Source organism: Bos grunniens, chromosome 4 (assembly GCF_055505025.1).
Source record: "Bos grunniens cultivar Pamir isolate PY7600 chromosome 4, Bosgru_T2T1.0, whole genome shotgun sequence".
NCBI lineage: Eukaryota > Metazoa > Chordata > Mammalia > Artiodactyla > Bovidae > Bos > Bos grunniens.
The window spans coordinates 17,022,754-17,041,320 of NC_141168.1; the positions used below are offsets into that span (position 1 = coordinate 17,022,754).

The 18,567-nt window shown below is 46.6% G+C and overlaps 1 protein-coding gene across 11 annotated transcripts in view; it reads left to right on the forward strand.

Moving 5' to 3' along the window:
- HIPK2 (homeodomain interacting protein kinase 2) overlaps positions 1 to 18,567 on the forward strand; it is a 203,939-nt gene that overhangs the window by 53,201 nt on the left and 132,171 nt on the right. For all 11 annotated transcript variants that reach the window (XM_086395289.1, XM_086395294.1, XM_086395296.1 and 8 more), the window contains exon 2: positions 9,624 to 10,707. In XM_086395289.1, coding sequence (XP_086251415.1) covers positions 9,624 to 10,707 — 1,084 coding nt within the window. The remainder of the gene's footprint in view (positions 1 to 9,623; positions 10,708 to 18,567) is intronic.

The window sequence follows — 18,567 nt, forward strand, 5'->3', positions numbered from 1 at the left end:
CCTGCAGTGCAGGAGGCCCGGGTTCAATCCCTGGGTCAGAAAGATCCCCTGGAGAAGGGAATGGTAACCCACTCCAGTATTCTTGCCTGAAGAATCCCCATGGACAGGGGAGCCTGGTGGGCTACATACCATGGGGTCACAAAGAGTCAGACATGACTGAGCAACTAACACACTTTCACACTCAACTTACCTGTCTTTAAAATGGGAAATGCAGGAGAAGGAAATAGCAACCCACTCCAGTATTCTTGCCTAGAAAAGTCCATGGATAGAGGAGCCTGGCAGGCTGCAGTCCATGGGGTCACATGACTGAGCATGTATGTATGAGGGTGGAGGGAGATGGGTTGGTAGCAATAAACTGGTAGAACTAAAAAAAATAAAACAAAAAATAAAATGGGAAATGCACTTGACCTTGCATTTGTGAGCTGTGCACACCTAGAGTCTGACACAGAGCAAACCCAGTCACAATAGTTGCTCTCCAACTTGTTAATTGCATGTTAGATGATAGTAAAGTGAGTATCTAGTGGTAGGGCTTCACACCAGCTTTTTCAGTATTTAAAAATTACTTCTAGAAGGTTGAAGTTATCAGAAGATGACAATTCTGGATAAGCAGACTGTTGGGGCACCAGTGTAGACTAGTAGTTATGTTGGGAATGAGCATTTGTTAATGTATGACTACTACTAAAAACTCCTAAGCTGCTGTTTCCAAGCAAAGCCTCAGCTTCCTGAGGGCAGGGGCCATAGTGCTGGCTGCAGGCTCCCAAGGCCCAGTCAGCAGGAGCTGGAACACTGCCCTTCAAAAGACGTAACATCTTTCTAACTGCAGCTCAACTCTGCCTTTACCTCCCCTGTAAACCCTTGCCTTACGGTAGCCCGTGGTGATTCCTGCCTCTGAACTCCTGTTGCGTTTATTTTGGCAAGTTGTTTATGTTGCTCAGAATTGCCAGATGTCCTTTTTACTTTGCATTGACCTTGGCAACCCCATGAGATTTTTAGCTCCTTTAGCACAGGGCCAATGTCTTAGATATCTCATGCTTCCTTTTATACCCAATTCCAGCCTTTTTATAGAGAGAACCCTTAATGGAATCAGTAGTATTGTGATTGTGCTTATTGATAAAGAATTCTGTAGAGCTTGTGGTTGATTCTAAACTGATTTCTGGCGGGATAGACTATACATTTAACGTTATACAACTAACAGATAATTAGACTTTGATGGAAAACTATATACAAGTTTTACGGACATTTAGTATACAGTTTTGGAAATGAATCATTTATAAACGGGCTAACCTGAAATTGTCTTTGTACTTGTGAAATAGAAACTTGACAAGCAGGATTACTGTCATTAAAATTTTATGAATATTGTTATATATGTCAATGAAGAAGTTTTTTCTGTTACCTTTCAACCCCCAAAGGCATCAAATTACGGTAATCAAGGATTATACTGATTAACTCTTTTCTAAGTGTTTCTAAACGTCCATTCGGATGCATTTTTCTAACATTCATATATTTTTTATATTTTTTGAAATATTCTGTGATTTTATTATGTCTTATGTGCATAATGTGATTCGTAAGAGAGAGAGAGCAGTCAGCTAGGTATGGGAATTAATCCATCCTTTGAGTTCTGGATTCATAAAAAAAAAAGAAAAAGTCTGTAGCTTGTATCGAATGCTATTTGGTAGAAGTGTGTGTCCAAAGGACTATACACGCGGTGAGGCTGGCACCTTTTAAACTAAGGTGTCCTCTTTTTTCCCTGTTTTTGTTTTTGTTGTTGTTACATCATGTGACTTGCAGGACCTACCTTTGCCCCCTGTAATGAAAGTGTGGACTCTTAACCACTGGACCGCCAGGAAATCCCCAAACTAAGATGTTTGTGATTCCATTCTCTTTAATAATGTAACTGGATTCTGGGTGGTGACCTGCAACACCAAAATTAAACTTTACATCCTGATAAAAATGGTGCCACTATTTGGCTTGTAATTCCTTCCCTTGAGCTTTGAGAGGTTCCAGTGCAATTGAATTCAGTTTAATTTTTTTTTTTTAATCATAATCGAACCCTCACTCATCCCTGTAGTTTCACCAGAGTCTGATCTTCCAGTAGATAATTTTGGGGTGGTGAAATGAAAAGGAAATGTACTCAGATGTGAAGCAACTCTTCAGTTCATCTAATTGTGAAATATAAAATTATGAAGAAACTAAGCAAATAAGTGGGAAAAAATGAACTAAATAAGCCAATCCTTTAACAAATGACCTTTTAAAAATGCTTGTGACTTAAGAGCTCAGAAAGATCATGAAAATTTTTTAAACTAATCTTTTTTTTTAAGGTGGAAAAAAACTATTCTTAACCCTAGAAAAATTAATTTCTCATTGAACTATTAAGACAAAAAAGGCACATAGAATTACCCAGGTTTGAACTTTTGGGGCCAGAGTCTGTTTTTTCCACTTTATTATAGGTGCCTAAACCCATCACTTGACTTCCTAGTTTTCAAACTAGGACCTTTGTAAGAATGAAGGTAGGGTGGGTGCCCTACCTAATCGAATTGTTGTGACGGATAATTCCAGATCATCCCAAAGTCAGACGTGTGTTTACTCTGTTCGTGAAACATCTGGCCTGGAGCCTGGTACCTACTAGGTGCTCAAGATTTTAACTTCTGGAGAATCATGAGACTCCTAAGTAATAGGGTTTGAAATGAAGTGTGATCACATCAATGGACATAAATGGCCTCAACTTCCCTGGTGGCTTAAGTGGTAAAGATCCACTTGCAATGTGGGAAACCTGGGTTTGATCCTTGGCACAGTGTAAAGAACCTGCCAATTCAGGAAACACAAGAGACGGGTTTAGTCCCTTGATCAGGAAGATCCCCTAGAGTAGGAAATGGCAACATACTCCAGTATCCTTGCCTGGAAAATTCCATGGACAGAGGAACCTGGTGGTTTCTAGTCCATGGGGTTGCAAAGAGTCGGACATGACTGAGCGACTGAGCACACACTTTTAAAAATAGTATTTTGAAGTGTAGACTTATAGGCATGCTTTTTAAAAAATTTTTATTTATTTATCTGACTATGCTGTGTCTTAGTTACAGCATGTGAAATCTAGTTCCCCAACCAGAGAACGAACCTCAGCCCCCTGCATTGGAAACAGTCTTAGCCACCGGACCACAAGGGAAGTCCCACATGATTTTTTTAATGCACACTGAGGGTGTGAATAAAGTGACCAAAAGAGAGCCCGGTGCTTTTCTTTACCTTTAACATACAGGCTGTCAGAAATGCACCCAAGTATCAGGAGCCTGGATTTGTTTGGGGTGTGTGAGAGAGAGGTCTTTTGTCTTTGTTGGTAAGAAGAAATACCTTCTTACAAATCATGGGCTTTAATTCTGCTGACTGTAGGGTGTATCTTAATGCCCATTTTATTGGGGCTGTATTTCATTTGCCCTATGCAAGGAAGAATATATTACGTACAGTTGTATTAGTTGACTTAAACTTTAATAAATTTAAATGCCTCTTACTGGTCACTTTTATAACATCCACATAAACTTGTATCAATAACATTAAAAAGCACACAAGGCCCTGATGAATATCTAATAGTCAGTGTTGATGTTTTGACCTCGTTACGAGACAGATGGTAACAGGGCTATATGCCTTTTAGAAGCCAGAGTTCTAAATTATGGTGCCTGGCTGTGCGTTCATTTGCGTGACAGTGCGACCATAGTGTCAGGAGTTACCTTGGGAGGCTACTGAGGCTTTCGTGAATTGGTCTGGCTCTCGTGGCCCCTCTAGGGAGCAGCTGTTGAGTTTTGCAGATGTATCCTACAGTGATTTCCCAGGTCCCTCCTCATGGGCTCAGAACCACCCCCTCACACCCCAGTCCCCCACAGAAGGAGGAGAAAAATTCTTTCTTTTCCAAGAGCCAAATAGGAAGGACAGAGGTTACTTAAAAAGCAATTGCGATTGTGCTGTAATATCAAACAGAAAATGTCCATTAAACCCCCTGCCTTTTCTGAGAAGAAAATCGACCAATAAGGAGGATGGCAGGCTTTGCAGAGTACAACACAAGAGTTCAACACAGAGAGAAATGAAAGGAACCAGGACTTCCCTGGTGGCGCAGTGGATAAGAATCCTCCTGCCAACCAGGGGTATGTGGGTTCGATCCCTGGTCTGGGAAGATCCCACAACTTTGTTGTATTTCTCAGAGCAGCTAAGCCCATTCACTACAACTCCTGAAGCCCGCGCGCCCTAGAGCCTGTGCTCCTCAACAAGAGAAGCCCCCGCAGTGAGAAGCCTGAGCACCATGAGTAGAGAGTAGACCCTCCTCACCACAACTAGAGAAAGCCCATGCAAAGCAACAAAGACCCAGTGCAGCCAAAAAGAAAAAGAAAAAAGGAAAGAGATGAGAGGAAATAGCTCTTCCCAGAGTGGGGAACATAAACATTGTTGCCTTCTTCGTCCCCAGCCTTGGGGGTTTGAATAAATCGAAAGCAAAAGGTGTGGATTGGGCTTCCCGGGGACTCCATTAATTAGGAGGTTTTGTTCCAGAAAAACACTCTCAAAAAGAAGTGTTTGGATAAATCTGTTTATTCCAGTAGGATTAAGAGTAAGTTACACAGCTACCAGCAGTCTTTTATCCCTTATAGGTTGGAGATTTAAAAATAAATTATTGTTGTTATTATTATTGGAGACTTTCTTTCGCTATATTTTCTTTGAGCAGTTTGCTTCACAGAGCAAAATGACCTCTGCTAAAGAATAAGGGTAATAAGACTGTATTGGCAAACCTCCAGCTCTAAGATAAGTAAGCTTGGGGATGTAATGTACAATCTGATGACTGTAGTTAACAAGCTGTATTGTATCCTTGAAAGTTGCTAAGAGAGTAAATCTTAAATGTTCTCATCACACACATACAAAAGGTAAGGTGTGAGTTGATGGAGGTGGTAACTAACCTTATGATTATCATTTTGTAATATCAACGCATACCAAATCATTATGTTGTACACTTTAAGCTTCCACAATTTCGTATGTCAGTTACATCTCGTAAAGCTAGGGGGTTGGGAAATAAGACTGTATCAGGACCTGTGACTGATTCTTAGAACAGTGGCTGCTGATCTTGTGAAGGGGCAGCAGTAGTCATACCAGGCCAGGCTGGTGTGGCAAAGGGCGTCTCTAGCCATGCAGATCTCCTCTCTGATCCTGGGACTCTGTCACCAGAGATAGTGAATGACAATTTCCACAATTTTATGACCCTTGGCTGTCATCCCAGTAGCAAACAAGTCATAAGCCATTCTCTTCCCCTTTGTAAAATTCCACTTCTATACCCTGGCCTTTCCACCAAGATTTTTTGAAACAGTGAAAACAGAGAAGAGAATTGCATCTCCTTTGTGTAACTTCAGCATGTTTCTTCTGCCACCTCTGACCTCTTCACTGCACAGCCCGCCCCCCTACCCCCGCAATTCCTTGGCCTTAGTCCTTCTGCTTCGAAATACCAAGGATGAAGAAGTTAGGAGCAAGCTTCATACTAGAGAATATAGGAAATGCTTACTGCTTTGCCTTTTCAGGGATAAGTTACCAAAAGCCAAGGGATTGGTTGTTTATATATTGTATAAAATATCTGGAACAGTTGTTCATTCGCTCAGTCTTGTCTGACTCTTTGAGACCCCACGGACTGCAGCACGCCAGGTTTCCCTGTCCTTCACCATCTCCCAGAGTTTGCTCAAACTCATGTCCATTGAGTCAGTGATGCCATCCAACATCTCATCCTCTGTCGTCCCCTTCTCCTCCTGCCTTCAATCTTTCCCAGCATCAGGGTCTTTTCCAGTAAGTTGGCTCTTCGCATCAGATGGCCAAAGTATTGGCGCTTCGGCTTCAACATGAAACCTTCCAGTGAATATTCAGGGTTAATTTCCTTTAGGATTGACTGGTTTGATCTAGAACAGTATGGTTATTTAATACTGGTGTATATAGAATAGTCATTTTCTGTGCTATTGTAGAATTGAGGGGAAATTGACTTGAACAAAAAGTAGAGTAGGAAGAAACAGGCTAAGTGTGAATTCTGAATGAGCAAGCCAGAATAGTCTTGTCAGGCAGAAGGCTGTCTACAGAAGTGTAGTCATGTCACACAAGTAGATACTGGAGTTCAGGAAGCCTCCGTCAGATCTGTGAGGTCAGGGTCAAGGTGGGGTTCAGAGCAGCTGTTGGGTGTTGGGCTGAGGTTGACCCTGGGAAGTCAGAGTACATCAAGGATGAAGTGTAGATAGAACGTGGCTGCTGACACCAGAACAGGAGCTGCCTAGGCTCTGCCCCAGTTTGTGTGGAAAAGTATAAGCAGGTTTTTCTTTATTCTCCGGGGAGAGGCCAGGTTCCATAGGTACTTGTGACTGGTGATTGATTACTCTATTGCTAGAGAACTAAGCTCTCCTGGAGGCCTGGTCAGATAGAGTGCTTCATTCCATCAACCGAGTGCCTCCTATATATAACAATTGTGGCTTAATGCTGAGAGAAAAAAGAAGTATGGGGTGTAAACTGTACCGCGTGCCCTCTGAATATAGCCTGGTTATGGAAACATGACTTAAACATGGGAAAAGTTACATAGCACAAAAGCTAAGTCATTCAACTCAAGACAAGATATTCTGCAAGGTAGAAATGAATTTGTGAGCAAATGGGCAGTGCACGTGGTAAGTGGCTTAGAAACGGAAAATTGGGAATATCACTGTGCATTGCCGGTGCCTGGGGAGAAGAGGCATATGAATTGTTTTATCTTTGAATAACTTGAGAGAAGTGGTGAAGGCGTGCCAGATGGGGGTAGGGGGCACTGCATAAGAGCATGGTGGTAGGAAACAAAAGAGACAGTCTAGAAATAGTGAGTAGAACAGTTTAATTAAAACTGGGTTCAGGAAGATTAATAGTTGGAGGTGAAGCCAGCAAAGCAGTTCAGATCAAAAGGTGAAGGTGTTAAGAGTCCTCAAATTTATCTTCTAGACACTAAGGAATCATTGAAAGTTTTGGGACAGAGGAGTGACATGCTTAGAAATGTTCTAGGAAGATAATCTGGTGGCTGAATATGGGCAGATTGGGGGAAGAAAGAGCGCTCGGGTAGGCCAGATGTCTGTGCTTGCTTTTCTCTACTGGAGAGTGATAAATGTTTTCACTGTGGAAGTGGCAGCAAGAACGGAAACAAAGAGGTGGTTACAAGAGACATTTTGGAGGATGGAGAAATAAGAGTCCGCACCTTCTTGTCCATGGAGGCAAAGAAGAATCATCAAAGGCAAATCCACAGTTTTGGAACCAAGTGACTAGAAGAATATTTTATGAACAGACATGGGGACATGATCATGGAGGTGAAATGGCTAGATTTTTAGGAAAAGATAGGGAGTTCATCTTTGGAAGATCATCTATGATATTGTAGCAGGAGGCAGAAATAACCTTCCTGGAAGGCACAGCAGAGCAGTTGGCCGGTGATGAACATGTGGGGGTCACGAGAGCTTAACTCCAGAGAGAGCAAAGTCCAAACATTGGCGATGCCCAAATTTTAAAGGAGGAAGAGGAAGCAGCCAGCACAGTGTGCAATCAGATGCAGGATGGGGAGTTTACAGATTCACAGGGCACACAGATAAGAGCATCAAGAAGGAAGTCGTGGTTGGCAGTATCAGATCGGTCAGTTGCTGAGAGAGCAAAGAGAATAGAGGCTGAAAAAAGGCCATTTATTGGGCAATTAGGAAGTTGTTTACCTTTAAGAGGGCATTCCTGTCCAGTGTGTATGTGTGCATGGGTGGAGAGGGATTAAAGAGTGAGCCTTGAAGACAAGGGAGCATCAACCACTGATTACAGGTGAGAAGAAGGGAAGGATCAAAAGGGAAGAATTCATCTGGTACTCCCCTTCCAAGCGGAGAGTGTCCATGTGCACAATGTGAAGGCAGAAGAAAAAGACTGTCATTGATTCGTTTGGCAAAACTGTATTAAGTACCTGCTAAGAACTTGGATCCAGTTAACATAGAGAAATTGAAAACTGAAAGAGAATAGGTCATGGAGGGAGTTCAAAAGGAAATGGGAGAGGCTGAGAATCAGGGGAACTTTTAGCGTCAGAACAGGGAGACCCTTCTTCTCTTGAGACCGGAGAGATGGAAGAGAGGATGGAGGATGGAGATAAATTCAGGGATGTTTTGAAATGAAGAGAATAGAGGTGGAAAGCAAGGCAGCTGGCCTCAGGCTTCTGGACAGCATGGAAAGTGGGTTGTTGCTGAGAGAAAAGGTAGATGAGGTCAAAGGGAAAATGTTAAATAACCCACAGGCAATGCTAGGGGGTCAGAAAGACATGCACGAGGATCTCTAAACACCGATGGTGCTTGAGAGAAGCCCCACTTCCTGTGTGCTTTTATAGGAAATGTTTCTTAACTACACTTTAGAAGATGGGCAGTGTTTATTTCTGCTTTTACCTGTAAGGACTTACCCTTCCTCATCGCCTTGTTACTTTTCCTTAATTCGTTGTCTATGAATTTTTGTGTCCAGCATCACCATAGTTATAAATTGCACAGCTATTCCATAGTTATGGTTTTCTAGATTACTGAGGTTCCTTAAATTGTGGGTGCGGTTTTGATATGAAATAATAGTACTTTCTAGATAAATTGATTGATAACATGACTTTAGCAGGAAAAGTGAGTGAATAGAGCCCATGAATTATGCTACCCATTCCCCCTAGCCTTCCCCCCACCCCCCCCCCCAAAAAAAAAGTTGATAAAATGATTCAGACTATCTCAGTGAAAACGTCAGACCAACTGCTGGTCGATTCAGCCCTACAGAATGATTTAAGGTGAGTAAGACACCAGGGGGTAATTATGGTTCATCCGGAAGCTAGCAGATCATGAGTGGCTCTGTGATTGGACCTGTGTGGGAAGCTTTGTCCTCAAATGAGCAAGCCTGACATTTGCAGGGCCTGTGTATGGGCAGGGAGTACCCAACCGTGTGAGACAGCTAAGTATACAGTAGGTAACCGGGCCACCTGAGGCAGCCTTCAGGTTTAACTGGGTTTGCCACCCGATGAGAACTGAGGAAGAATTTGTTTCTATTGCAGACAATATTTATTAGGAAAAAACCCCAACATAATGAACTAAGTTCTGGTATTCTAATTCCATCTCTGAGACTTAGTCGTATTCCCACCCTACGAGTCTTCTACCGGAACTCCCCGGGCCCACAGGCTTAGTGGCCAGATTGTGCTTCTGGGTGGAATACATTCCATTTTCCAATCTTTTTTTTTTTAATTTATTTATTTTTTGGCTGCGCTGGGTCTTCGTTGCTGCATGCGGGCTTTCTGAAGTTGCGACAAGCGGGGGCTCCTCTCTAGCTGCGGTGCTCGGGCGTCTCTGGTTGTGGAGCACAGGCTCTAGGGCGTGCAAGCTTCAGTGGTTGTGACGCACAGGGTTAGTTGCTCCGCGGCATGTGGGATCTTCTCCAACCAGGGATCAACTGGTGTCCCCCTGCGTCGCAAGACAGATTCTTCACCCCCAGACCACCAGGGAAGCCCCTTTGCCCCTATTTGAAGTGGGAAGACAGTATTCTCGAGGACCCACGCCGCCAGTCAGAAGCCAAGGGGCTGTGTCACGTTCATTCAGGCGAGGACGACTAACATCTCTCTTCCTCCCCCGCAGGTATGGCCTCGCATGTGCAAGTTTTCTCCCCTCACACCCTTCAATCAAGTGCCTTCTGTAGCGTGAAGAAACTGAAAGTAGAGCCGAGTTCCAACTGGGACATGACCGGGTACGGCTCCCACAGCAAAGTGTACGGCCCGAGCAAGAACGCGCCACCGTCCCAGCCAGCCGCCGCGACCGTCAGCGCCTCCCTGCCCATCCCCAACCCCAGCCTCCCGTACGAGCAGACCATCATCTTCCCAGGAAGCACCGGGCACATCGTCGTGACCTCAGCCAGCAGCACTTCCGTCTCCGGGCCCGTCCTCGGCGGGCCGCACAACCTCATGCGTCGCAGCACTGTGAGCCTTCTTGACACCTACCAAAAATGTGGACTCAAGCGGAAGAGTGAGGAGATCGAGAACACGAGCAGCGTGCAGATCATCGAAGAGCATCCACCCATGATTCAGAACAATGCGAGCGGGGCCACTGTAGCCACTGCCACCACCTCGACTGCCACCTCCAAAAACAGCGGCTCCAACAGCGAGGGGGATTACCAGCTGGTCCAGCATGAGGTGCTGTGCTCCATGACCAACACATACGAGGTCTTAGAGTTCCTGGGCCGAGGGACGTTCGGGCAAGTGGTCAAGTGCTGGAAACGGGGCACCAATGAGATTGTGGCCATCAAGATCCTGAAGAACCACCCGTCCTACGCCCGCCAAGGTCAGATCGAGGTGAGCATCCTGGCCCGCTTGAGCACGGAGAGCGCCGATGACTACAACTTCGTCCGCGCCTACGAGTGCTTCCAGCACAAGAACCACACGTGCTTGGTGTTCGAGATGCTGGAGCAGAACCTCTATGACTTTCTGAAGCAGAACAAGTTCAGCCCCTTGCCCCTCAAGTACATTCGCCCGGTCCTCCAGCAGGTGGCCACCGCCCTGATGAAACTGAAAAGTCTAGGTCTTATCCATGCCGACCTCAAACCGGAGAACATCATGTTGGTAGATCCATCCAGACAGCCGTACAGGGTGAAGGTCATTGACTTCGGTTCCGCCAGTCACGTGTCCAAGGCTGTGTGCTCCACCTACCTACAGTCTAGATATTACAGGTAAGGCCGTGTGCCCTGAGATAAGAGATGCTGAATGCCCAGAGGCATTCACAAAGCATGTGCCGTGTTGGTCGCTGCTGGGGAGATAAAATTGCTGCTCTCGGTGGTCATGATTTACTCAGGAAATTAGGACATTTGCACTTTGAAACAGTGATTAGAAGTCACTTGAAAACAGAGCCAAGTAAGATTCTTGGCGTAGACGTTCAGACTTGGGAGGTATTCCTGGCAGGGTGGGGCTGGGGCTAAGAGCAAAGGCCTGGCAGGGAGTCAGGTCATCATGGACGGATAGAATCCAGATGCAGGTGAAGGAGAGAGAGGGACACACGTGATGAAGTCGCTCCAGCAAAATGCCCCAAAAGACTCACAGCAGACCAGGAGGACTGCCCACCTGGCCAGAACAGAGGATCCGTGGGGGGTGGAAGAGCTGACCACAAGGATAAGCTGGCCCCGGGATGCTGGGGTCTTAGCTACCAGACTAAGGGGTTGCAGTTGCGTCTGTAAACGTGGAGTAAGCGCCAACGCATTTGAGCAACAGAGGGTAATGGGATGAAAGTGATGCTCTGAGAAGGTGGCCCTATGTCCCTGTAGGAGGAGGAGTCCAGGGGGAGGGTCTGTAGCCTGGGGACCAGGCCGCCTGCTCTGGTGATGGGAGAACTCCAGGTTTGGGGTCAGGAAGATGAAGGATTGTAACACCCTTGGTGGGAAAATGTGAAACTTCCATTCCTTCACTCAACAAAGATTTATTTCACTTCTATCATGAGCTAGGCACAGCGCTGGGGACGGGAGCACAGCCAGGAGAGCAGGGGCAAGGCCCTCACCATCCTGAAGTCTGTAGTATACAGCTTCCCACCCTTGCCTCCATGTCAAAGTCACAAGCGGGTGGACAGAGCTTTAAAAAAAAACAAAAAACACCTGATTTAGGTCCCAGTCCCCACAAGCTGAATGGACATCTCTGGGGGAGGTATCCTGCACAGGTGATTGTCAGGGCCGTCCTGGGGCTCTCAGCACGCAGCCAGGGTTGAGAGCCGCTGCTCAGGAGGGACCCAGATGAGAGCCCTGGCTCGGGTCAGAGAGGCCTTGTTTCTCTATTCACTAAAGTGTGTGGCTGGGCTGGTTGCCTTGTTCCTGACCCGTAAACTGGGTGGGTCTGGGCACCAGCCATGTGGGGCTGGTGGACAGTGGAGCCAGGACATGACTTGGGTGCTTGCTCTGAGTCCAGCATGTGGTGGGTGCTCAGGGCTTGGATAGGAACAGGAACAAGTGAGTCTGTTCTGGGAGATGGCAGTGGGCTGCGCTTGAGGGAATGTTTGAACGGTCCAAGACTCGTGGAGTTTGGCAAGAAATGAAACTAAAACCCCCACGAGAAGATGAGGGCTGACAACACATTTAGGAGGTTGACACGTGGGCGGTGAAACCTGAATCCCTCGACCTTATCGTGCCCAGGCCCTGTGGGCCCAGCCCCGAAGGGTGCCCACACTTTCTGCTCACCCCTCTGTCCCGGGCACATGGGCACAGCCAGCCCATCAACCCATTCTGAGGCTGTCCTGGCGCGTCCCCACCTTGTCTGCCCATCTGCCCACCCCTCCACCTGGCCAGATCTGCACAGGTGCCCTCACCCCAGGGTCTCCTGACCCAGCCCGGCCCTCACCCTTGGGTCTCCATCCATGACCTCACACCCCCTCCCCTGGATGATCTGTGGCCACGAGACAGGCATCCCCATGGTCCCCCACCTCCCTTATCTCAGTCCTGACTCAAACAGGTTTGCAAGCCATTCCACCTGTTGCATCCATCACCATCCCCCCATCCCTTCTTGAGCATCCAGGGAAGAGCCTCACGTCCATGTCCCCTGGGTTTCTGGAGGGGTGGATCTGTATTGCTCACCCGGTTCCTCTCCACTCACCTGCTTCTTAAGCCTCTGTGGTCAGCTGTCGGACCTGCAGCCCCGGAGCCAGGCAAAGAAGGAGGCTGTGAGCCTGGTGCTGTGGCAGCTGCGGAAGGGAGCCTGGGCTTGCGGACCCCAGGGGAGGGCATGAGGAGGTGGTTGGGCAGGACTGGGATGGCAGGCGTTCTCTTGAAAGTGCCCTTTTCTCAATGTGCAGTCTGGGTGGCATCATGTAGGCTTACCTGCCCGTCTGAGGGATATTCAGTGCTGTGGCCAGCTCCCTGCCGCCATTGTCCCTCTGCACTTGGGGGTGCCAGACCAGGATGCCAGAGGCCACTTCTTCCTGGGTCTTGGCCTGAATTTAGGGTGAACTGCAGCAGAGTCAAGATGCTCAGGCTTTTATTATTTTATTAACTTGATGCCATTTAGTGAAGAATACTGGCTTCATTCATGTTTATTAAAAATCGAGCACAGCAATCCTCAGTGCTTAGTCCTCAGTCATGTCCAACTCTTTGCAACCCCATGGACTGTAGCCCACCAGACTCCTCTGTCCTTGGGGTTTCTCAGGGAAGAATACTAGAGTGGATTGCCATTACCTTCTCCAGGGGATCTCCCCAACCCAGAGGCTTCCCTGGTGACTCAGTGGTAAAGAATCCACCTGCCAGTGCAGGAGATACAGGAGAATTGCAGGAGAATTGGGGTCGATCCCTGGGTTGGGGAAACGGACAGAGGAGTCTATTGGACTACATACACTCCATGGGGTTGCTAAGACTCAGATATGACTTAGTGACTAAACAACAACATTCTTAACGTAGATCTTAGTAACCTCAGCATACCTTTTTTCTTTCCTTATTAAATGGAGAACTTTCACCTTTTCACTTAAAAGAAGCTCTTTATGGCTTCTCTTTGGTATCTCTGAATTCCCAGCATCACTACTTTTGCGCTTTGGGGCTGTTATTAAGTAAAATAAGGGCTACTTGAACACAGGCACTGCCATACCACAGTCAGTCTGATCGTCGAGTTGGCTACCAGGAGAGTCTACTGGGGGCTCACGGGCAGAACATGCTGAGCGAAGGGAAGATTCCCGTCCTGGCTGGGATAGACTGGAACTTGATGAGATTTTATCATGCTCCTCAGAATAGCAAGCAATTTAAAACTTAAGAATTGTTCGTTTCTGGAATTTTTCACTTAATGTTTTTGGATTGAGGTTGACTATGATTAAGGGGGAGGGACTACTGCATTTGATTCTATATCGATACCAGTTATTTTTCTTTTTTTTTTGGAGCAAGCAATAAGTTGATGCTTGGATATTTCCACTGTCAGTGTGACCAGCAGACTGAAAACAAGACTAAATATTAAGCTCTACCCAGGAAAAACAAAAAGACATGCCATTCAGGCAGGAGATAGTGATTAAAATGTGTGAATTTTTGTTTGTTTGCTTCTGCTCCAAGCTGTTCAAAATACTCTTGTCTAGATTTCATTTGAAATACTTAAGACTATTACCAGGACCAAAGAAGTAGGGGGGAGGTGTGTATAAAAACTTAGGATGTAAAAAATGGCCAGTAGTCTTTTCCTTCAGAATAATCTAACCTTTTTTGCCTGGTTCAAAAGGTTTCAGACACTATCTTAAAATTGGGGGCGGAGATACATTTTAATTCGGTTCAACTCATCACAGGTTCATTGGGTGCCTACCGTCTGTCCTGTGGTGGATGCACTGAAGGGTGGGAGAGATAAGACACAAGAGTTCCAATCTGGAGGAGTTTATGGTTTCTCTGAGGAGATTAAAAGACACAAGCAGATTGCCTGGAGTGTAATTCTGATACTTTGATATTGCAAATGTTTGATCACTCAGCAGATATTCATTGAGACTCTAGGGAACCCGTGATGAGAAAAACCAGTAAAAGAGATTCAAAGTCAATGAAAGATTTTGCAAGATGGGTTAATAGGGAAGATTTATAGAGCGCAGCTATATATTGAAGGACTGTTGAGGTCTGTCTTAAAGGAAATGTGAGATGGGGGTGGGGAGCAGCCTGAGAGGCACAGAGACTGGAATAAATAAGCGAATATGGTGGAGGTGGGGAAACAACATGACATCTGCAGGTAGTTGGGGGCCTGGGTTGGAAAGGAAGGGTTAGGTGAGAGAATCCAGACAGTGGAGAATTTTGATTGAGGCTTCAGGGGCTTGGATTTAACAAAGGAATAATTCAGGGACATTAAGAATATTAGTGAAGTTAATCAATTGAAATGGCAGGAAAACGTTTGGGAAAACGCAGAGGCCAGGAGACAACAGTGGTTATTTATGAATAAAGGGAAGAGGCCATAGATTATAATGGGAATTCCCCCACCCCCACCAGTATAAATGTGAACATGTTTTTTTTGGCTGCTCTGGGTCTTCTTTGCAGTGCAGGGCTTCTTTTGTTCTTGAGCATGTGGGATCTTAGTTCCTCTTGTTGGTGTTCAGTCACTAAGTCATGTCTGACTCTTTGCAACCCTATGGACTACAGCATACCAGGCTCCTCTGTCCACTGTCTCCCGAAGTTTGCTCAAACTCATGTCCATTGAGTCGGTGATGCTATCCAACCATTTCATCCTCTGCCACCCCCTTCTCCTTTTGCTTTCAACCTTTCCTAATGTCAGAGTCTTTTCCAGTGAGTCAGCTCTTCACATCAGGTGGCCGAAATATTGGAGCTTCAGCATCAGTCCTTCCAATGAATATTCAGGGTTGAATTCCTTTAGGATTGACTGGTTTGATCTCCTTGCTGTCCAAAGGACCTTCAAGAGTCTTCTCCAGTACCACAATTCAAAAGTATCAATTCTTCAGCACTCAGCCTTCTTTATAGTCCAACTCTCACATCTGTACATGACGACAGGAAAAACCATAGCTCTGACTATACAGACCTATGTCGGCAAAGTGGTATCTCTGCTTTCTAATACACTGTCTAGGTTTGTCATGGCTTCTCTTCCAAGGAGCAAACATCTTTTAATTTCATGGCTGCGGTCACCATCCGCAGTGATTTTGAAGCCCAAGAAAATAAAGTCTGTCACTACTTCCACTGACAAGGGAGCAAACCTGTATCCTCTGCAGGAAAGCAGGTTCTTAACCACTGGACACCCAGGGAAATTCCTGTGAACATTTTTAATGCTTTTACATTCTGGTATTGTGATTGCAGAGTTGGCTAGAGGAAATAGGTTGGTTGGTTTGGTTTGCTGTCTTTTGTTCATGGACTCTGCTTTCCCTAAGGCACAGTTGTAAGGCTCTGGCCTCCAGAACCTGGTTTCAAGTCCCACCAGTGCTATCAAGTAACAGGCTCTGGGAGGAGAGTTGAGAGATCTCAGCTCCAGTCCTGGCCCTGTGGGTCCCCAGCTGACTGTGTTCCCCTGAGTCGGTGTATTGATAGAATATCCACTGTGAGCCATCCCCACTCCCGCGTCTGGATCCCATTATGACCAGGGCTTCGTCCTTGGCCAGGGGACAGTTTCCTCTCCTGTGGGCTGACCTTGATCTCATTAGTTCACACTGGGGACCCGCCATCACCTCCTCCCCATCAACAGGGAACACAGGATCTTCCAAAAGGCCTTAAGTCACTTCAAAAAAGGGGCAAAACTTAATAAAGCCATAAAAATAAGTTTCCAAAACTGCAAAGCTTGTGCAGATTAAAAAGTGTAAAAGATTCTTGAGTAGGAGTTAGGTTTGATTGAAAAGAAGAGCTCTGAAAGCAACTGCAGGCATTGGCTTTTCAGCTAATTTGTCTTTCGTTACCAGCAGATGCAACAGGAAAGGGTGCTAGTTCACCCTTGAGAACATTGAGTGACAGCTTCAACCTACTGGCAGTCTCAGTCACCCAAATGAAGGAGGTGGTTTATAAATATGTGGAAGCTTTTAGAGTTGCAATCTCCTTTCTGAGGAGAAGTAATCAATAAGTTATCTGGGCTGTTAGGTTATCTTTAGTTTTTCCTTGCTTTTGTCTCAGACCTTGAGTTGTGTGGTGAAATAATTTGAAATTGGATTTTGCTTTAGTATGAACTTAAGTGAGAACCCCTCTGGTTTTTTTTGAGTGTATCTCTACCCCAGTGTTGTAGTCCTTCTTACACACACACACACACGTGCACAGTCACGCAAATAAACCCGGATGCCACAATATAAGCCCACACATGACTTACGCACACCTGGGTGTGCTTGTGAGCGTCTTGGTGATAGAAGCTAGCTCTCAACCCTAGCAAAGATGCTGATGTACACGGATGCCCACCACAGGGAGAAGGACACATACACACAACTTCACAGACACTGAGAAGCCACATACATTCACAGATCACATGAGCCACCCAGAGTGACCCTGGAGGCCAAGGGCCCAGGTGCAAAAGCAGTGTTGATGCCCCGGAAACTTGACCCAGTTGTCTGCCTTGCTGCAGAACTACCATCCACACGTCCGCAAACCTGAGGCTGGTAGGGCTGGAACCACTCCTGAGCTCAGAGTACGAACCAGTCGTTTCAAAGTGTGATTGAAGGACCCTTCTTCCGCAGTACCAACCAGGTGCCTGTTAAAAATGGAGATTCCTGGGTTGCAAAACAGATCTAAGAAACAGGCTTTCTGGGTATGGGGCAGGATGATTTAAACAAGCTCTGCAGCTCATTCTTTTTTTTTTTAAGCCACTTTATTGAGGTATGCCGCTGCTGCTGCTAAGTTGCTTCAGTCGTGTCCGACTCTGTGCGACCCCATAGATGGCAGCCCACCAGGCTCCCCCATCCCTGGGATTCTCCAGGCAAGAATACTGGAGTGGGTTGCCATTGTATGACTGACATACAAAAAGCCTTACATGTTTAATATGTACAACTTGATGAGTTTGGAGGTAAAACTATCACCGCAGTTAGTGCCCTAAACAGATCTATCACCTCCAGAAGTTTCCTCCTGCTTTATTTCTTTATTTACATTTTAAAAATTATTATTTTGTCCTTTGAGAACTGTTGCTCAAGTTGGCTTGGGTCCCAGAGTCCGTCACCCCACAGAGGGCGTTACTACTTGCCCCGTCAAAATGGGAGCCGTGGGGCCACTGTTGACAGCCTGGCATGGAACCGTTGACCTTTCACCTCAGTGGCTGACAGCCCCTCCTTCGGGGCCCAGTTGTTAGATTCCTTGTGGTCAGACCCTTTCTGCTTCAATGGTGGTGACAGTGAAGATCCAAAAATAGTTGACGCATGGGACAGGAGGGGTTTATGTGGGTTGGTAAACTGACAAGTGGGTGCTTGGGAGGGGGTTGTAATGGGGGTGGGTGGGCGTGGGGAAGCATTAATGCATGGCAGAGACATTAATACACATGGCTGTCTGCATAATCTGCAATCAATGTAGCATTTACAGCCAGTTACTGAACTGTCCCCGTAGCCACAGCTGGGTTTGAAGCCGTAATCCTCATTTCTGGATCCGACAAGTAATTTTTTGAATTCCGAAGATGTGCCAGACCCTGTGCTTTGTGCTGAGGTTTCAAGAGGCGAGTAGGAGTGCCCTCAGCTATGCAGCTCTACCCCCAAGCCTGTCACGGAGTGAGCTGTCCCCCGGGGAGGCAGTGGGGGTGCGTCGGGCTCCACTGTCCTGGTCCGCCCCGGCGCAGATGTCTTGTTAAACCCAGAAGGCAGAGTGCATCGCCTTTGAATGGCTCTGTCTGGTCTCCCTGGGTGCCACTCATGTCTTCTGAGTCCTGGGTGCCCTCCCCAGTGAATGCCGCCCCACCTCCCACCTGTCCTTGGTCCCCCCAAGCAGTGGATCTCTGCCTCACAGCTGGGACAGACCCGGCCATCCTCCTGCATCCCCTCACCAGGCTTCCAGAGGAGGAAGGAACGCCCAGCCTCAGCCTCCGCAGGGCAGCTCCAATATGGACTTCCCTTCCTCCCTTGGTTCCATCAGCTGCTGGCTCACAGGGCCTTAAAGCCGGATGGAGGAGCTGGGCTCTCGGTGTTGAGTGTTGGCCCCTGGCCCTCGTTCCTG